We start from the raw sequence: 21,635 nt of genomic DNA, 5'->3' as shown, positions 1-21,635 counted from the left end.
GTCATATATTAACAAAATTACACATTGGCCAGTTATAATTATTAAAAGTTAAATTTTCCTCTGTTTGAAATTTTAAAGCATTTGTATAATGATGGTCTTTTAAAACCTTGCTATTTATTATAGCAGTTGAATCATTGAAGAAATGTTATTCTTTGTTTTGTTCAATGTTGTTGAGCCTTATCTTTCTGGCATAGGAATATTTTATGTGTAATTGTTTCTCTTTAATTTTATAATAAGAAAATTTATTTAAACTATATTTTTAAATTATAAGAGTAGAACAAACATTTTAGTTTATTAATTAATTAATTAATTTCTGGCTGCATTGGGTCTTCATTGCTGCACGTGGGCTTTCTCTAGTTGCGGTGAGCAGGAGCTACTCTTTGTTGTGGTGCGCAGGCTTCTCATTGCGGTGGCTTCTCTTGTTGCAGAGCACAGGCTCTAGGCGTGTGGGCTTTAGTAGTTGTGGCACACGGGCTCAGTAGTTGTGGCTTGTGGGCTCTAGAGCACAGGCTCAGTAGTTCTGGTGCATGGGCTTAGTTGCTCTGCAGCATGTGGGATCTTCCCAGACCAGGGCTCAAACCCGTGTCCCCTGCATTGGCAGGTGGATTCTTAACCACTGTGCCACCAGGGAAGTCCAACATTTTAGTTTTTAAAAAACAATTCTGTATCATGTCTTGAAGTATTTTGTGAATTAATCCTATTTTTTGATTTTTTAAAATTAATGTTGTCATTATTATTCTTTACTTTGACTAATATAATCCCAAAGAGCATTCATTGGACATGTTTTAATATTTTTTTCTGATTTCAAAGAGTTAAAAATATTATCTGAAGATTTCTTAGGGTGTACTTTCTTATGAGAATTCTGTACTGCCTATTTATTCTTTTTTAAAATTTTATTTATTTATTTGGCTACATTGGGTCTTTGTTGCTGTGCGTGGGCTTTCTCTAGTTGCAGCAAGCGGGGGCTACTCTTCATTGCAGAGCACAGGCTCTAGGTGCACGGGCTTCAGTAGTTGCAGAACGTGGGCTCAGTAGTTGCAGCGTGCGGGCTCTAGGGTGTGCGGTCTTCAGTATTTATGGTGTGCGTGCTCAGTAGTTGTGGCTCGTGGGCTCCAGAGCACAGGCTCAGTAGTTCTGGCACATGGGCTTAGTTGCTCCGTGGCATGTGGGATCTTTCCGGACCAGGGATCAAACCCATGTCCCCTGCGTTGGCAGGAGGATTCTTAACCACTGTGCCACCAGGGAAGTCCCTGCCTGTTTATTCTTAAATCATTAGTTAAAAGTTAAATGAAAAACTTTTTCATTTATGAATAATGTGGTAGATATAAGTGATACTAAAATTTTAGTTTTATGATAGCCAAATAAATGTCATTTGTTTTAAAAAAGTGAATCTTTAATTTCTTTTGATTTTGATTAACCGTTGTAAGCATTTATCCTTTTTGTTTCCACATTAATGTGTGCATTTGAAGATAATATGGGATTTGTACAGTCTTTCTTGAATAGTTGAAACTTAACAGAATTGCAAATTGCAGATTTCTGTGCCTGGTGGAAATAAAATAAATATGAAGCATGGTAGATATTCATTTTTTATATCTCTTACATAACCTGGCAGATGATACTAAAACAGCACTTTGGTGTATGTTTTGGATATTTTTTCCCATGTTAAGTGTGCACTGTCTTTAAAAATTTAACTTTATTTATTGCTGTCATTTGAACAGGTGTCTCAATGCTTGTACCTACTGCAAAACTAAGCACGCCAGAGGAAATTTGGCCAGTTATCCAGTTGATGAGTTAGTAGATAGAGCCAAACAGTCTTTTCAAGGTAAGAGTTTCTAGAATTCTGTGTGATTATAGTCTTTTTAATAAATTATAATAGTCTTCTAAGTAACACTTCACTTTAGATACATGCTTCTTTAGCTTTCTGAAGAGTTTACAAATATTTCAGCTTATCTAATAGAAGATGTTACCAGATTCAGGTTATAATATTCACATAACTCCCCTTTCACCACTCTTCTGTTTTCTTATGACTCTAAGGTAAGTGACGTATTTTGAAATTTATCACCTATCTTTATATTCCATGGAAGAGACAAAAAAATAAAAATGAAAGCCATGACCTTCTGTTGTGTGTTAATAAGACTTCTGTGGACTGACTGAAATACTCAAGATTTCTCCCTCTTTCTTTGGTAATTTTTGGACCATTCAGAAAATAGAGCTAATAAGGGTTGCCAGGAGTTTTAGAAAGAGAAGGTAGGTTTTACTATGAGCCAGTAGAGATAACCCTCCTCATCCACAGGATTGCTGTGGGGCAGTAAATATTGGTACTGGTAGAGAGTCCTAAGGAGAACAATTTTTGTGTGGGTGGCCAGCTACTTTTGAATCATCACTTGCTGGAAAATGTGATTGCCTAGGTATCTCTCAGCATATAGTAAGACTTATCTGTAACATGAGTCTCAGTTGTGCTGAGTCACAGTTGTGTTGACACATAACCATAAATTGCCCCTTTTGTCTTGGCTTATAATATGTGTCTATAACATTGATGTGTTTTTATAACCAACATGAGATAATCTATTGTCTCATAATCCTGTGGGTTAATAGTTATTGGTAATGTACTTTTCCTTTTAGCAAGTAACTTGGAGTGCTACTTTCAGTATGTCACATCCTGAATCTCAAAATGTATGAGTTCCAAACAAACTTATTCAGTCTAAACCTTTTATCAACATGAATTTGAAATGCTCTTTATAGCAGAGAGAAAAACACCCTTGATTAATCTAACACATCTCAACAATTTTTTTTGTACCTTCATATTCTTAGCACAGTTCCCTCCTCTGTTCACATTCAGCTTGTACTGAAAGAAATAAAGGAAACTCACTGACTCTTGCAGTTGTTCACTTTCAGAGCCAGGTAGTTGTCTAATCTAAGGAAAAGTGTGGGTGGTTGTCTTTTCTGCAACATGGCTACTTTAAGGATTTTTCAGAAAGGGCATGAATTTGCACAGAAACCTACTTTATTTGAAAAATGATCCCTTTGCTGGCATTCTTACTTAGTGTTTGTTTTTCCATATATCTGTTGGATAATGGAGATATTAAAACTATATGATCTATCCACCTAACTCTGCAAATTGGAAGGTATTCAAATTACAAATACAAGTGACTTTGCTTGTTAAGGTGAGTGATTCAAAGAATATATCAGAGATTAGCAGTGACTTAGTGGCTATTTATAGAGAAAGTATTAGAAGAGGTTTATTTAATATTACTTTCATCATCATCAGTAGATATGTATGTGCTTGGTTATTCCCAACCAAGGAATGTTTGCAATGTAAAGTTTTTCTTTTTCTTTTTCTTTCTTTTTTTTTTTTTTTTTTTGCGGTACATGGGCCTCCCACTGCTGTGGCCTCTCCCGTTGCGGAGCACAGGCTCCAGACACGCAGGCCCAGCGACCACGGCCCATGGGCCCAGCCGCTCCGCGGCACGCAAGATCCCCCCGGACTGGGGCACGAACCCACATCCCCTGCATCAGCAGGCGGACCCCCAACCACTGCGCCACCAGGGAAGCCCTCTTTTTTTTTTTTAATTTAATTTTATTTATTTTTTATACAGCAGGTTCTTATTAGTTATCTATTTTAGTTATCTATTTTATACATATTAGTGTGTATATGTCAATCCCAATCTCCCAATTCATCCCACCTCCCCCCAGCCACTTTCCCCCCTTGATGTCCGTATGTTTGTTCTCTACATCTGTGTCTCTATTTCTGCCCTGCAAACCGGTTCATCTGTACCATTTTTCTAGATTCCACATATCTGCGTTAATATATGATATTTGTTTTTCTCTTTCTAACTTATTTCACTCTGTATGACAGTCTCTAGGTCCACCCACGTCTCTCCAAATGACCCAGTTTCATTCCTTTTTATGGCTGAGTAATATTCCATTGTATATATGTACTGCCACATCTTCTTTATCCATTCGTCTGTTGATGGGCATTTAGGTTGCTTCCATGGCCTGGCTATTGTAAATAGTGCTGTAATGAACATTGGGGTGCGTGTGTCTTTTTGAATTATGGTTTTCTCTGGGTGTATGCCCAGTAGTAGGTGTAAAATTTTTCTATTGTCTTGTTATCTGAATATTAGGGTTGAAATGGAAGGCTAGTTTTCGGACTGGCAGGCTCATTTTATTGCTATGTGGAACTGTTACTAAAATATCGAGGTCATAACTTTCTAGGTAAGCCAGTGTGTTTAGGCAATTTTAAGTCCTAAGATGCTCTTTGCCATAGGAGAGTTGAATTCAAAACAGTGCTCTGCTGCTTACCAGCCACGTGATCTGACCAAGGTACTTGACCTATATACAAGCCATGGTTTTCTCATTACCGTGACATTAAGTGTTGCTTATTGTTTGAATTTGAGATAACTTACATGAAGTAATTGGTTGTGTCCTTATTATGAAGAAGTCATGTTACTTAAACTGAAGGAAACTGAAGGAATTTAAAATAAATCCAACAAGAGAAGTCTAATTTTTTTTTTTTTTTTTTTTTTTTGTGGTACGCGGGCCTCTCACTGCTGTGGCCTCTCCCGTTGCGGAGCACAGGCTCCGGACGCGCAGGCTCAGCGGCTATGGCTCACGGGCCTAGCCGCTCCACGGCATGTGGGATCTTCCCGGACCAGGGCACGAACCCGTGTCCCCTGCATCGGCAGGTGGACTCTCAACCACTGCGCCACCAGGGAAGCCCGAGAAGTCTAATTTTGAGTGAGAAAATTGGAACATCTAATATTGGAACACTTAATGATTAGAATCAAAAGACAAATCTTCTTTTGCTTCTAAAATATGTCTTATGAAAAATGTCTCTATAGATAGAAACTAGTATGACAATTACCTTTTATTTTCTTAATTTGAGAATTGCAAATTCATACTAAGGATGGTCTTATATTTTCACAATAGGAAATAGCAGTCTATAAGCTCACATTTTAAAGACATTGAGTTAGCAGCATTGTCTTTTTTTCTGCAGAAGACATTGGGATCATAATGGTCTTATAGGATTCCTATGTTTGAGTTTTAAAATTACTAAGAAGGGACTTCCTTGGCGGTCTAGTGGTTAAGACTCTGTGCTTCCACTGCAGAAGGTGCAGGTTTGATTCCTGATCGGGGAACTAAGGTCCCTCATGCCGCGCGGCACGGCCAAAATTTTTTTAAAATAAATAAATAAAATTGCGAAGAATAATTATGAAGTTAAATGTAATAGAAGAAATAACCTGTTTTTCTCATTTCTGTGACTTCTGCGTAATTCGTTCTTTTGTAATTCAGATATTAGGAACGTTTGGGGGGGTCAGAGCCCCTTAAATTCTACATTATACCATTATTAAATTGTCCTATAATCAATTCTTTGAAAATTTACTCTAAGCTGAAAAGTCTAAATATGCTGTCAGTAAATTTTAGTGCTATGTTTAAAGCCGTCCTGTCAGTGCAAGTTAAATTTTCCAACTGAAAATTGCATTTCCTTTCTTTCTTTTTCCTTGAAGTTTTAAATGACTATGTGTCACAAATACAAAGTGATTTTAAAAAAACCTCTACACCAGTTGTAGAATAGGGATTACAATCCTGGTTGCCAGTCACGTGACAGACTATTACAATAAGATCACAATTTCTTTCTGAGTAGCATATTTATGAAACATTTTATATTCATAAACATTTATTACTTAGAAGTGTGATGAGTGAAGAGACTAGGGCTAACCCATAGGCAAGGGAGCATTCAGAAGAGATTCTGAAATAATCATGAAATCATTCTGAATATAAAATGGTTTCCTAAAGTACTAAAAATATACTGACTATACATTCAGCTGCCAGGAATGAGAAAGGGAGCTCATTAACGTTTGAATGGATATCATTGAATAAAATTGTTTATATTTTTGAATGGAAACTTTAGTTTACCTTTTATGAAAAAAATATAGTTTATATTTCATTGGTTTCCTAGCTTTTTTTTTTTTTCTTTTTCTTTGACTTATCCTAGCCCCTTGACATTTTCATTGACTATTTTTACCTTCTCAGTGTGTGTATCATTTTTGTGGGCAGTTCTGCATATGAGTGTAATATTTCCCAGGTTAATTTCTGGGTATCATCACATTGTTCTAACAGACCATTGGGAAACCTCTCCCCTCACTTCCTCACCGATGCCAAACTTTAGGTTTTAAAAATTCCTAGTCTGGGGGTTGGGGTTTGACATGGTTGCATTTTAGACATCTAGAAAAACATGTCAAGCAATGACCTATACTTTGTTGGGGCCAGAATGAATTTACAAGCTAGTATTTTCTAGGATATTTGTATTGATTTTTCTCTAGCAACTAATCAATCAGTTTCAGTTGTATAAGTGATGGAGCAAACCTTTTTAAGTGTGCTGGGTGAGTGGTGTGGAAACAACACCTTTCACTGCTGTCTCTGGAATCAAAATGTAGAGATGATGGATGAGCTGTTTTTATAGCTCTCATGTGCTTTTCTAGATCTCATTTCTGTGTTGCTACTTTTTTTCTCCCTCATAAATCTGAACGTCCCCCACAAGATAAGTGGCATAAACCAGTTATGGAAAGGTAAATAAATTAAGATGAAATATTCAGGGCAAGGAGAAAATTTCTTGATGCTTAGTGATTTCAAGATTAATGTTGGAATTTTATGAAATGAATTCTGTTTTATTTCAAGACTTGCAAAGATACTGTCTATTGTATATGAGATTAATTATGCAGTGCAGCTGGAAAACATTGCTTCCTGCCCTTTTAGATAGGAAAGGATATGAGCAATATTTGATTTTCTGGTGTATAAACTTCAGATTGTTGAGCTGTTGCATTTGACTTATCACCTTTAGCAATGAGTACTGTATATTGATTTTCATCTAAGCTTAAAAAGAGACTAATAATTGCATCCTATTAATTTATATGGCAGTTATTTAAATGTCTTTTATTCCTTTATCTTTTCATTTGTGCTGTGTTCAAATTGAGAAATCTATTTCTTCTATAGGATTAATAATGTTACTGTACATATTTGTTATACATTGTCAACTTCCAAAAAGGGATTTTAGGCAGCTTACATTAAATGATTATATGTAAATAGACCATGAAAATAAAGGGTGTATGAAATGCTATGTTTCAAGAGGGAAGATAATTATACCAACTGGTGAAGCTTGGCTGTCCCAAAGAATAAGGCGATAGGGTGATTTATATAATTTGTATGAATGTATAAAAGGAAGGATATATTTTTTAAATTAATTAATTAATTTATTTTTGGCTCTGTTGGTTCTTTGTTGCTGCACACGGGTTTCTCATTGCGGTGGCTCCTCTTGTTGTGGCGGGCGGGCTTCTAGGGCACGTGGGCTTCAGTAGCTGTGGTGCGTGGACTCTGTAGTTGTGACTGGTGGGCTCTAGAGCGCAGGCTCAGTAGTTGTGGCGCACGGGCTTAGTTGCTCCACAGCAAGTGGGTTCTTCCTGGATCAGGGATCGAACCCGTGTCCCCTACCTACATTGGCAGGCAGATTCTTAACCACTGTGCCACCAGTGAAGTCCCAAGGATATAGTTTATAATGAGAAATCTACATGTCTCTAGGCTGTAAACACTAAGAATTATTTTCTTATATCCTTTTCTAAGAGACATTGACAAATATAATAGAAATGCCTTTAGCTGGCAGTGTGTAGAATTTTAAGATATAGTTTCTACATTGTCTTTTCTTCTGTTGATTCTTACAAATCCCCCAATATAATATTAAACTATAACTTTTCAAGACATTTTAATGGGGGGAGCTAAATAAATGTAATGTACATAATATATATGACTTGATAGGGAGATCTGATGCCTAAAGAGCTGTTTATTAGATATTTAGTTTAAATAAGCTGAGATTAATCACTCTGATTTCAGAGAATGTTAGTTAAGGCTATCTGTGGCAGACCAGAGTATGATTTACTTGGTTCTTGCCTCTTCAGACCTTTGAGTTTCTAAGTCAGTGGTGTTCAGAGTTTTCTTAGCAATAAAGGAACTCTTTCTTCAAATGAATTTTGAAAAGTGAAAGCAGAACTTCCAGGATTGAAGTAGAGGTGGGGCCTTGTTTAATGGGTCCTTGCTTTTGAGGCCTTTCCTCAGAACCTTTAGGATTTGGCCTGAATTGGCTGGTGTAGTTTAGTATTTCTCTGGTGTATCCTTAAGTACACCAGTCCAGGGCTGGAAGATGTTTTCTTAAAGGGCCAGATCGTAAATATTTTAGGCTTTGTGTGCTACAAGGTGTCTGCTGCAACTGTTCATTTTTGTCCTTGTAGCATAAAAGCAGCTACAGACAGTACATGAATGAATGGGAGTGGCCATGTTCGAATAAGGGTTTAATGGTCAACTTTGGAGAAAGCTAGCTTAAAGTAAATGGGACGTTATCGGGAACTTTCTATTGTCTCTAATATGCTAACACACATCATAAATTCATAAGAGATGGATGTAGTCTTTAGAAACTAATGTTGATCTAGAATAGATTAGTATTATCAGTCTAGCTGTTCATTTTAGTCACGTGGAAATTTTATAAAACCAAAACCACACTGATGTCTGTGTCCCACTGCTGACTACTGCATCATCATTTCTGTGGGTTGGGAGGCCCTGCATTTTCTAAAATATAGTTGATTCTAACGTATAAGCCAGAGTTGAGAACTTGAATTGAGAACCACTAGTTTAGATAATTTTTTGGTTGAAGTTATTAAATGAACTGACCCTCTTGACCTCTACTGAGAGGGATTGTGGGGAGGAAACCCTGGTTGATTTAGTAAAGAATGAGCCATGTAGCACAGGGAACTCTACTCATTGCTCTGTGGTGACCTAAATGGGAAGGAAATCCAAAAAAGAGGGGATATATGTATACCTATAGCTGACTCACTTTGTTGTACAGTAGAAACTAACACAACAATAAAGCAACTATACTCCAATAAAAATTAATTAAAAAAAAAAAAAAAAAGGGCTTCCCTGGTGGCGCGGTGGTCGAGAGTCTACCTGCCAATGTGGGGGACACGGGTTCGGGCCCTGGTCTGGGAGGATCCCACATGCCGCGGAGCGGCTGGGCTCGTGAGCCACGATTGCTGAGCCTACGCGTCTGGAGCCTGTGCTCTGCAACGGGAGGGGCCACGATAGTGAGAGGCCCGCGCACCGTGATGAAGAGTGGCCCCCGCTTGCCGCAACTAGAGAAAGCCCTCGCGCAGAAACAAAGACCCAACACAGCCATCCATAAATAAATAAATAAATACATAGATAGATAGATAGATAGATAGATAAAATAAAATAAATAAATAAATACATAAAATAAATAAAATAAATAAAATAAAAAATAAATTAAATAAATAAATAAATAAATAAATAAATAAATAAATAAATAAAAAAGAAGAATGAGCCAGGTTAGGGAGGTTGGCAGGTCAGAACAGTGTGTTGTTAGTTTGCAGACACCACCCTGCTAGTAAATGGCTGGTTTCAAAATCCAGTGGTGCTTATTTAGTGAAAAGGCTCAGTGATTTTTGTTATCTCCAGGTATCACAAAAGGGTCAGCTGGCATTTTATGACTGTTTATTTACTGTGCTGTATGGGAATTAAAAAGGTGGAAAAGATGGGGTCCTTGTCTCCAAGGAGCTCCTCCTAGTTTAGGAGCACAGAGTAGCCAGTTGGACTAATGAAAATTAAAAGTACACAGAACCAGGAAGCAAGTCTTCAGATGGCAAAAACCATTGAGCCTTTTGACTTAAATATCTCAACATTTTGAAAACATCCATTATCTGTCAGGGTGGTGTCAGCAAATTGGCAGCCCTTGTGCTGCGCCGCTGCCTTCCCAACTCCAGGCCTCCTTTACTGATAACCAGGCTTTCCCCGCAGAATCCCTCTTAATGCAGAGTTCTTATTAGCCACTGCTTCGTATTCCAGATGAAATCTACTTGCCATCCTTAATCTTAAGGTTTATGTAATGCTAGAGGTCTATGAAAGAAAGAAACCAAACAGTGACTCTTTAACTGAAGTAACTATTGGAACGATATAGTTGTTATTTTGCCATTCATTCAACAAATATTTATTGAACATTTATTCGAAACAGTTCATATTTCTCCTGATAGGCACATGCTTTAGAAAAGCGGTGATAACAATACATTATTATAATCAGCCTTTCATTACTTCTGCCAATGAGATAGGGAGGCCAGTGATGCGGTTTGCTTATCTCTGCTGTGGGAAACAAGGATGCAGTCCCAAGGCTGTTTTACGAAATGACATCTGTTCATAATTCTCTAAGCTTTCGTAGTTCAGAGTACATGTAATCCAAAGTACGGAAAATTTGGAGCTTCTGGGAATACGTTTTTATATCCACCCCCCACTGTTACTGGTGAGTTTTATCTTTTTTACTCTATTTTGTTCCACAAAACAACCTGCAAGAATGCAAGTAAGTATGAAAACAATATAAAATAATGAGACCTTGGGAAAGGAGATGAGGAAAGTCAAGACTTGGTGCAGCATTGGAACCCGGGAAAGTAAGCCGTAGTCAGATAGGCAGTTTCGACTCTGAACTTTTCTTAAAAGCTTATAGTCTATAAGGAATAAAAACAACCCAACTTGGCATTAGATTTGAAAGGAAATTTTCACATGTGAGCTCTTATAGGGAGTACTGAGAGATGCATTAGTTCTCAACAGCATCCCTTTAACACTCAAACTCACTTACTGAGTTTCTTAAAGTTGTATGTTTTGGCATTCCTTGTTAAAACTTGCAACCGTGCCCTGTAAAGCATAACACTCTGAAAGGATTTCTTGGGAGGCTAAGACAATACATTCTAAGTATTTGGTACTCTAGTGATCTGACCCCACTTCCATAGCCCTTGAGCACCACAAAGGAATCCTGCCGTGGAGGCTGCCAGCTTAGGGTCTGCATGCCCGAGATCGTTTTGTGAGATGATATGTCAGAGTGCAGGAAGAAGATACTAGAATTTATATTGATCTGTATTTTCTCTTCCTTAAAACGTTTTTTGGTGTATGTGTCATATTGTATATATTAGTACAGTAGTGCTTGAGTGTCATTAATAAATACATCTCCCTGAGATGCATTAAAAAAAAATTAAGTGATTCCGGAGAGTGACTTTCTAAAATATAGAGACCACTGATTTAGAGGAACAAGCAGCCTGCCCATTTTCTACTGGAAACCCAGTTCTTTCCTCCAGGCATTTGGTTTCAGCAGGGCAGCAGAGTTCTTTGCTCTCTGTCAAGGTCCTAAGGTGCCTGTATTCTGTTTTGACTGAGTGCACATCCATCTGCTTTTGAGATCAAATAAGCAAATAATGAAGTTTGTGCCCTTTGGAGGAAACCTGAAGTACTTAACAAAGACCTTGCCGAGCATCTGCTCAGAGGCAGCCTCTTCGTCCTCGGCAACACATGTTCCCGCTCTCCTTCCATCTGGGTTTCAGGTCACTGGGGGACTGAGCCAGGAGGGCATTGGGCCAGGCGTGGGTGACAGTGTGTATTTGGGTTTAGTAGGTGCTCAATAAATGTTGAATGAGTGGCTAATCCTGAATTGATTATACTCGATGAAATTCCATATGTGACTTGGAACCTACAATGAAAATAAAGCCTGGAAAAGCTATATTTCTAAAGTGGGCAAGAGATATTGCTTAGTTTCAGCTGCTCTTCCTTCACAATTGAGTACTGTGTCTTATAACACAGGCTTGATTTTATGATACCAGATTATCTGTGGTGGTGGCAGCTTTCCAAGATTTGCAACAGAGGAATAATTTACTTTTGGAAAGTAGTTCCTGATAGTTAACGGGTATCTGTCATTTTACCAAATGAGTATATCTGGGTAGGTCCGCGTTTCTAGTTATAAATAAATACTTGCTTTGATATTTTTCTTCTATGAAACAGAACTCTGCAAACGATTTTTGGTGACAAGGGGACAGAAGTTAACCAGGGGTTTGCTTTCAGAGTTTGAACTGAGGCTGATCTGTCTCTGGGATCATTTTGGTGAACTTTAAAGGCTGCAAGTTAGTTTTGGAAGGTTGTTTAATGGAATTTTAATAGCCCTGGAAAGATGTGAAAGTGATACTGCTACCTGGTGGTTTGTAAACCTGACCTTTGTGAGATGTTTTCTGGGCAAAAGTACTACTTTGTGATGCCAGCAGCTTTTATTGATTCTGCAGAGTATGCAGTTTTCTAACACTGGCTGTCAATTCATTCCAGCTGAAAAATTATTAAATTTCTTCTCCTGCTTGTGTGGATATTAAATTGCAGTAAACATACTTGCACACTGTCAGGTGCGGCAAGCACAATTTTCTGCGTGAAAAAAAATGTTAGTGGGACCTTGGCTGTTCAGCAGAGGTTATAAATTTCTGTATTTCTTTTTATTTGTTGCTCTCAGTTATGCTTTTTATTTCTCTTCGTGAGTTCCAACACATTTCTTGTTATTTGTCATATAAGAAAGAAAAGTTTGATTTAGACTGCTGACTTTAAATACTACGCCCTTTAGTTCATTTCTGGTATGGGTGAGAACCTGGGGGTAAGAGGATTTAACCAGTGCACATATAATTGGGGCAGAATGAGAAGGATCTAATGAAAGAATGTATTGAATGAGAAAGGGAAGGAGTGAAGGCTTAGACGATTATACACTCCACATAGATCTTTTTGACTTGTTGAATTTTAGTTAAGGAAAGTGAATGATGGTGAGATAGTAATCACCTACGGAAGCGGTTCCTAAACTTTACTGTCTCTGAGAATAACCACTGGACCTTTGGGATGTGTATTTAAAATGCAGGTATCTGGCCATATTTGCTATTCAGTAGGTCTGCCACAGACCCGGGAATTTACATTTTCAAATGACCCTCTCCAAATGACCCAGGTATAGGCGTTGTGAGGACCACTTCTAGAAACTTGTCTAGAGAACCTTCTTGATTCTCAAATACCGAGTCATTTGATCAAAATATTGAATGGAAGTGGAGAAGAAACGTACCATTTACGGTCAAGAATATCAGCATAAACAACGTAAGCTACGTAAATGGTCTTCTACATGTTCATCTTATTAGGAAATACATATTTGATTTCTCTAACTACCTTCCTCAGTGGGTGTGAAGTGACAGACTTCAGTGGTGTGTGTGGGGACAGTAGCAGTGTTTCATGAGTCAGACCCGATACAGAATGTGTGTGTGCGTGTGTGCGTGTGTGCGTGTGCGTGTGCATTTGATGTGGCACTGTTAGAGCCCGGACATATGGTGGAACTCAAAAAAGTAGCCCAGGAGGTCATCAAAACAAAGAGATCTGAGTCAGAAATCAAAACCAGGGTCTGAAACCAGAAAAGTAGAGAGAAAATAAACCCAAGCACATGGGGAATAAATAGGAGAAAATCCTAGCTAATTAATTAGAATGGGCCATATTGCTTGCCACTTGCAGAGTGCTGGACTTGATTCAGGGATAAAAGGCTACGTGTGCAATGGACAAAACTCACTTTTGTCATAAATAGTATTTGAAATATTTAAGCTTAGTTGATTTTACGTTTCATAATTACTTACAGATTTTATAAATACATTTTAGAATCTAAGATTTAACAAACCCAAGGAATCAACAATTCCTGTTTTCTTCTCTCTAAATACCATGTGGATAAACTATTGAAAAATCCTGGTAGACTACTACTCTGTGGCCCTCACTGAATCACTCCTCCTAGTATTCATGCTTCCTGTAGATAGACCCCTTCCACGTTGACTATCTGCTTGTCATGTGTCTTGCTTTGGCCAGTGGGGCATTAGAAAGCATTATGCAAGCAGAGTTTCATAAGCACTTGTATACTCGGGCTTGTTCTTATGGAATGTTGGAGCCCTAAGCCACCTTGAGGGAGGTCCAGCTACCCTACTGGCAGTATCATCTGGACAGAGAGATGCATAGTCAGTCCACAGATATTCTAACCGAGACTCCAGATGTGAATGGAAAGCCATATTGAATGTTCCTACTGTCACATTGATCCAAAAAAACCCTGCCCAGCTGGACCTAATCCACATTGCAGAAATAGGAGCAATAATAAATTATTGTTTTAAGCCACTAACTTTCTGTGTAGTGTGTTTTGCAGCAATAAGTATATTTTGTTAGATATTTTAAAAATATATTTTATATTAAAATGTCATAATGCCATTATTATATTTACAGTACCTTTTATTCCATATAATATTATTGTATATATATATATATTCAACAAATATATTCAAGATTGCTTTCCATTAAACTAAATATGGTGGTAATAATAGGATATGGTTTAAACAATTACTGGCATATCACCAGGAACTGTAAGCATAGAGGGAGTTAAAAATCACAGGGCCATGTAGCTTATAGTTTGCAATTTAGTAAGTAAGCCATAATATCACTGAGTGATAAGAGCAGTGATTCAGATAAGCCTTAGATACTATGGCATTTTGGTTAAGAACAGAAAGGGTTAAATTCTGTTTCCATAGTGTGTTAGCTAGCTCTGTGCCCTTAAGAAAACTGTTTATTCTCTCTCAGGCTTAGTTTTTCGTCTGAGAAATAGGAGTAAAGCATACTCATTAGATAATCAGCATGAATATTAAACAAGATAATGTAATGCTAAATCTGATACTTTGAGAATAATAAATGGTTGCTTATTATCATTGTTGTTGTTCTTAACAATAAGTAAGAGGGCAAGAAGGAGGAAGGGGAACAGAAAAGAGAAAATGCTGTTGCCATTTTATTTTTCTTTATTTTTCTGTTCTGTGTGTATTCACATGCTTTCACATGCCCATGCCTGGCTGTTTTTAAGAAGAAACACTGGCCTGTAGATGTGCTGCTCGCACTTTAAAGGGCGGACAGATTACCTGGAGATTTTGTTAGCATGCAAATTTTGTTTCTAGTGGGTCTTGAGTGGGGCCTGAGAATTTGCGTTTTAAGTTCTCTGTTGATAGTGATACTGCTGGTCCTCATGACCTTTCATATTTTAGTCTTAAATCTCCTCTTCAGCTATCATCTCTCACCATTCATAATTTGTTCTTCAGTCACACAGAAATTTTTCTTCATACATCTGTGCTAGTGCTTACCAGGTGTAGTTAAAGTGACTTGTTTCGATATTTATATTCTCTACCTCCTCTGTGATCTCTGTGATAAGGACTGCTTGGGTCTTACTTATCTTGATATCACAATTAATGTTCAGTAAATGTTTTTTGACACATGCCCTTATGATTCTCATAACTGTAGACTGGAAACTTCGTCTTTCATCTTACCTACTAGAAGTAGTAAATGTTCTCAGAGCCTTTGAACCTATGAACCTTCTCAATGTCTGGCTGTGGATCCTGGAGTTTGAAGGTGTAGTCAGCCAGGATCCTTGATTGGTAATGAGGGAAACATGGATTGTTCACAGATGGAAGGTAATTTAGGGAGGATAATGTGGATTGGGCACAGTTCAGACTGTTTCTTTCTGTGAATATTAATGTACACCCATACTATGTCATATAAGAAACTAGTGGCCAACTAGATAATATTTGAAACATAGTGAATGTTCTGCATAGGAAATGTTGAAGAAAACTGGATTTAAAAAGATAATAGCTGTTTTCTTTGAAAAATTGGGTTGCTACGTATTATATACAAGTGAATTCATTTCTGTTTTTGTATCTATATTTTTTCACTCTGGCTACATCTGTGCTTTATTTTTTAGATTAGAAATAATTTATATGCAATGGTCTGACCTTCGTTTACAGTTGTACTGACTTGGAGATATAATTCACTGTGTAATTAGCTTTAGTAAAAAGGGAGGTGGGTAGGAGAAGCTTGGCACTATGTTAAGTGGAGAATAATTGAATAAAGGTTTTAAAAATAATTTCTCTAACTGTATTAGCCCAGCATTTGAATGTTTCCAGCAGTATTATTTCTGCAACTAAATTTTCAAATAGTATGTGCTTTGTATAAATTCATAAATATTTCAGTGGCATGAAAATATACCTCTCCCTATGAATTTCAAAAATCTGTAAATTTTTTTGCTCTGATTGACTAACATTTTGCTTTTTGATGACTAGTTCTTGATTTTAAATGATGATGTTTAAAATAACTTACTTTTGAGTAAATACAGGAGAATGAGGTTTTCTGTAGCACATTAGCCAAGGTTAGTGTTGGATTTAATCTTAATTGTTATTACTATTATTTGTTTATTTAAAAAACATTTGTCAAGTACCTATTAAGTGGAAGATTTGTGATAGTGAAGTGCTGTTTACAGTTTACATTTTTTGTAGTGAATCCTGGAACATTTACAAGAAGCAATTTGTGATTTGTAAGTATGACTTGATAGCAGGTTATGAAGCAAAAACATATTTTTCTTCACTAAAATATAGAATTTCATAAAATATAAGTTGCTGCTTAAAAGAGGCTGGCTTGTTCAGAATAATTTATATAAAAGGAAAAATAAATGGACCCTTGGACCAGTGTATTTGAGGTAGGGCAAGATATTTCTCAGATTGGGTGTCAGCTCACTCTTGACATCTGATCACATATTCAGCCACTGTATTGCTAATTATTCTTTTTTTTTTTTTTTTTTTTTTTTTTTTGCTGTACGCGGGCCTCTCACTGCTGTGGCCTCTCCCGTTGCGGAGCACAGGCTCCGGACACACAGGCTCCGCGGCCACGGCTCGCGGGCCCAGCCGCTCCGCGGCATGTGGGATCTTCCGGGACCGGGGCACGAACCCGCGTCCCCTGCATCGGCAGGCGGACTCTCAACCACTGCGCCACCAGGGAAGCCCGCTAATTATTCTTAAATATGGATTTCAGGAAGCCAAATTGCCATCCCTAAGCAAAGAAAATTTTATTTTATATGCTACCTAGTATTTATTATATTCTACTGCCAAAAAACACAAAATAGAACGTTTGCACATCACCGATTTTATTCCTTGTTTTATTTTCACTCTTATTTGTCATACTGATTTTTTGTGATGAATACAGGTGTGATTATAAATATAATTCAGACATTATGCTCTCTTGTGGGCCCTTATATTAATAAAATTGTCTAAGAAGTGGATGTCAAACGATGTTGTTTGTACTTTTACATGTAGCTTTTCAGTTTATCCTTACATTTGCTTAGTGAATTATAGCTGCTGGTGCTTGTTGTCCCTGTTTTACTGAAGCACAGAGAGGTTACACTGCATGTCTGAAGAAGAGCGATAAAATAGAGATTTCCTGATGGATGGGCCATTGTACTTTGCACTATAGCATGCTGCCCCTCCGGGAAGATGTTGTACTCAAATACTTGATATTGCAAATGCATTGGTTGCTATAGTGCCGTTTAGTTTATTATGGTAACTGGGGTCATTTCATCAGTTGGGATCATTTTGAGAGAGGCCCTTAGTGGAATTGCAATCATAATGTTCTTGAATGGTGGCACTGACACATTTCACAGGTTTTCAGTTTCACTGGCGTCGCTGTTTCAAACCAAAAGATTAGATACCTTGTAAAAACAACAGAATGCTGAAAATCAGACCCAAGCAGTAATTTTAGGTTCTAGGTACCTTAATATACTAGGAGGAAGTATTTTAATATGTGTGTCAGTAAATAGACTACATTTAAGTACATTCATTAAGTAGTTCATTAAGGTACTAATTAAAACTAATTCTGCCTAATTTGTAAAAATACCTGTTCTTTTCAAGTTTGGAGATTAAAAATGTTTAAAAGAAAATAAAACTGTATTTCATAGTTTAGAAATGTACGTAAAGTGAATATAGTAATGATGTTAATGATGCAGAAAGATTAGTTCTACTATATGTAACTATTACCTTGAGGCTTTGCATCCACGAAGATACTTAAAGTTTCCAGTGTACCCATCAGAGTAGCTTGATTGCCTAAAATCTATGTTCTCCTCATGCTGCGGATTTGCATTAAATGAACTGTGAATTTTAATTTGAAATGTATTTGGAAACCAATTCCTATTAAAAAGTGGATTTATAGCTTCAAAACTGGGTACTTCAGAAATGCCAAGTAAATCCAGTTCATCTTCAGTTGCCAGTTGTGTCTGTTTTTAATTTTAGGCAATTGCATTTGTGACCCACTCTTGTTTGGCTTTACTTTTTGAGAACCAGTGCTCCAAAGAAAGAAAAAATAAACCCACTTTTGTTCCTAGTTTATTTGCAAACCAGGTCAGACGCCCTTGATTAGCTCTCAGTTGGAGGATAATTTGAACCTTGACAGATTGAACCCAAACAGCAGGGTTTCTCTAGTCTGGCCAACAGATAGAAAAAATAAAATAAAAGCTAATTCCAGTTCACAAGCCATACAACAGGACTGAATAAACGTGCAACTGTTAATGAATAGCTATTTCAAATATTTACAAAAGGCCCAAGAAAAAAGAAAAGATTAGCATCTTAGGCAGCTGTTCTAAGGGAGCCCTATTAAAAATAAACATGATAAATGATGCTCAAGAGCTAATATATCTATCAAATATCAAATACATTCAAAGAAAAAAACACTGTTTCAGAAAAAAAAAAACTATTAAGACTCTTTGGAGCATGACTGTCTTGCTTTGTGGTTTACACCAGAATTTTATTTTTATTCTGGTTTAAATGTATCTTTTCTAACCCCTCAAATATTCTTAAGGATTCTATTTTATAGATTGTCAGGTTATGGGTAAGTGAATGGAATCATCTGAGTGGTATCCATTGTGATTAAATTGGTTAGAAACTTTAAAATTCAGCTGTATATAGTTTGAACGAAGACATACTGTTAATTGTTATTTTATGGGATTGCAGATGATATAATGGTTTGAATATGACCGTAATAACATTTTAGCATCATGGCAATTGTGCTAGGAAATGCTACATAAAGATGGAAATTATTACTGAAGCAGTAAGGTGTTGGTTCCCAGCACTGATTACAAGTACAGTTATTATTGTCTCTGTGAGCTTTTAACAGTGTTTCTGCAAATCCACCCTAGTCTCCTCATGTAAAGTACCCTTTTTGCGCTTAGCTAAAATTAAACTGTACTTGCAATGCATTAATGACTTTTATAGTAGACTTTTGGCATTCAAGACTTACCATTTGTGTTTTTAACTATTTTTTGATACTTTGAAAGTGTGGAAAGAAGCAGTTTGAATTTTCTGATCCTTGTATTTGTATTTGAGTAGCTGTGTTTCGAGGCTAAAGTGGAAGATCAAGTCATTTATCTGATGAATGAGTTTAGCCAGCAGCTCAGCATTTATTTCAGTGTGATGCAGAGTAAGTCTCTTGTAATTTTTTAGTTGTAAATGACTAAATCTTTGTTTCTGCGTCCAAGATGTCACCTAAAAGAAAGCCAATTACTAGTGGTAGAACCTTTGTGGATTTGGAGATTTGGAGATGATAATGATCTACTGCCTTAATAAATGAATATTTGAAAAGTTTGAAAAACTTAATTATTTTGATTAGGGGTCATCTCTAATTTGTAGAAGTGTGATTCTTTACCAGGAGTGTGGGTCACTTTGTGGAAGTTCACAAACCATGCTCCTGAATGAAGCGCAGCCTGTGTGGGAGTGACGTCTGCGATGCAAATGTAGAGCAGCTTGGTCACGATCTCAACTACAAGTCAGTTCAGACACGGTGATGTATTATTAGGCCCGCTGTTTGTTTTCAGGTTGGTTTCTGAAGCAGTGCACGAGTATGGCCATCCTTAGTCCCTTCTAGAGAGGGTATGTATTATTTGGGGAGACCATAGTGAAGGCTGACAAAGAATCATGGGATGTCATTATCCGGCCGTAGTGTTTCTCTGACGTCATAGTCCATTCCTCTCCAGCAGGACCTTTATGGACCCATTTCTCCTGTCCCCACCCAAATTGGCACAATTGAATGCTCCATAATAACCTTTCACCTGGAATAGCCTTTAATCACCATTAATTCATTTTTGCTCTCTAATGGAAGGGTTAGAAAATGGAAGGGATATGACTAAAGAACATAAAACGCATGTATAAAGGGGGCATGAATAAGTAGTAAGGGGATGAGGAGGAAAGCTAGACAAATCAGTCCTTTCTTTTGAGCCACATGTTGCTTCTGTGTAATAAACAATGTTATTATTATATTGCTGTTTAATTCTTTGAAATATACACACTGCCTATACACACACATACAGGAGGGGAATTATATTATGATTTATACATAGAAGGAGAGCAGTATCAATTTGATATTTTGATGGTAACTTTTTTATTTGTACTTTGTACTAAATATCACCCCCATTCTGAAAGTGGTTTTAGTGAAATCTGAAAGTGTCTGTTCCTTACTTCAGAAATACTTGCATTCAGACTCCATTGATAGCACTAAATTTTCATGCTGTTCTGAAGTTATATTAGGCCCTTAAACTTAGGCTCTCTTTGTACTTCATCATTGTAATTTACACACTGGGTTGGTACATTCTCTTCAAGACAGTTTGTCTTGTGCCTCCAGCTGCTCCCCGATAGCCACTGTGCTGAATAAGCACTTACTTCAGTATGTCCTTGATACAATTAATGCGGGCATCTGCAGAAGCGGCGGCGGCGGCGGCAGCTGCAGTGCCTTATGGAAGCCAACTTCTGCTGAGCATCGTGATAAAAGAAATAGTTTTGAGCTGGAAGCTAATGTTGGCTTATTTTTAGCATAAAAAGAGTTGCACCTGCCAGGGCTAGCGGAGGACTGAGGTTTGTTGATTACACGTTCTTGTTAGTACCATTGTTATTGGTAAAATGGGGATGATGTCATCCTTATCAAACTGAATTGGCACCCCGTGGAGTGACAAATAATTTACCCTCTGCGGTTTTATCAGCATGGGCCGCATGTTAGAAGCAACCAGAGTGCTGAGTTTTCACAGCTGAATGCTATGGAACTGCAGAGGTGTATGAAAATGAAAGGGATTGATACTTGTAATCAGTGCACATAGTAATGGCCAAGGTGTAATGAAACATAAGTGCACATTTAGGGTAATTATGCTGCTACCAGGTGGGGCCCTGGGGCTTTGCATGTATAGAAGCTGCTTGAGGTGGTGGATGTGCAGCGAGGAATCCTGCAGCACCATCTGTTAGATTCTCATTTTCTCATTAATTCTTCTGTCCTCTAAGTCTGGGCTACATTGACTTTGAACAGCACTTCATCTGTTCAGTATCTCATCTCATTTTAGTTGGAAGTTGCTTTCAACAGTGGTATTGATATGATGTAATTCACAGTCTCAGCTATGTGAAATATATTAAAACCAGTCATCGAGTTGACTTTTTTTTGAGTAAAGCTGTCTTTAGTAACATCCACATGACTATCTAATTCTAAACGATTCACCACTTTTGTAGTTATTTTTTAATAAAATAATTAAAATAGCTGTTCACATTGACTAAATGCACATTGTTCTCCAAAATGTTCTATAAATAAGATTATTTTATAAATAAGATTATTTTATAAAAAATTACAAAAGTGCATCTTCCATAATTTTTTTTAAATTACATGTCTTATTTCTACAGGCTGATGTAATTTTTGTCTCAAATATAACAAAGATTTATTTTTCAGTCAAGCTGAGGAATAAGTTATTTGTACAACAATATGAATACACTTAATACCCCTGAGCTGTACACTTAAGAATGGTTAAAATGGTTTTTAAAAAAAGAATAAGAAAATGATACTTGAAGTTGTATATATAGGAAAGTAAAATGCTTTAAATGTGCTAAATTCGT

General features: G+C 37.1%; 1 protein-coding gene across 9 annotated transcripts in view; it reads left to right on the top strand.

Annotated features, from left to right (window-relative positions):
• CDKAL1 (CDKAL1 threonylcarbamoyladenosine tRNA methylthiotransferase) overlaps positions 1-21,635 on the top strand; it is a 669,277-nt gene that overhangs the window by 279,858 nt on the left and 367,784 nt on the right. For all 9 annotated transcript variants that reach the window (XM_082638078.1, XM_082638075.1, XM_082638082.1 and 6 more), the window contains one exon: positions 1,719-1,822. In XM_082638078.1, the coding sequence (XP_082494204.1) occupies positions 1,719-1,822 (104 nt within the window). The remainder of the gene's footprint in view (positions 1-1,718; positions 1,823-21,635) is intronic.

This window comes from Mesoplodon mirus (genome assembly GCF_964341445.2).
Source record: "Mesoplodon mirus genome assembly, chromosome: 12".
In the NCBI taxonomy this organism is placed as follows: Eukaryota; Metazoa; Chordata; class Mammalia; order Artiodactyla; family Ziphiidae; genus Mesoplodon; species Mesoplodon mirus.
The sequence above is the reverse complement of the archived record's forward strand: the minus strand, read 5'-3'. Positions and strand labels throughout refer to the sequence as shown.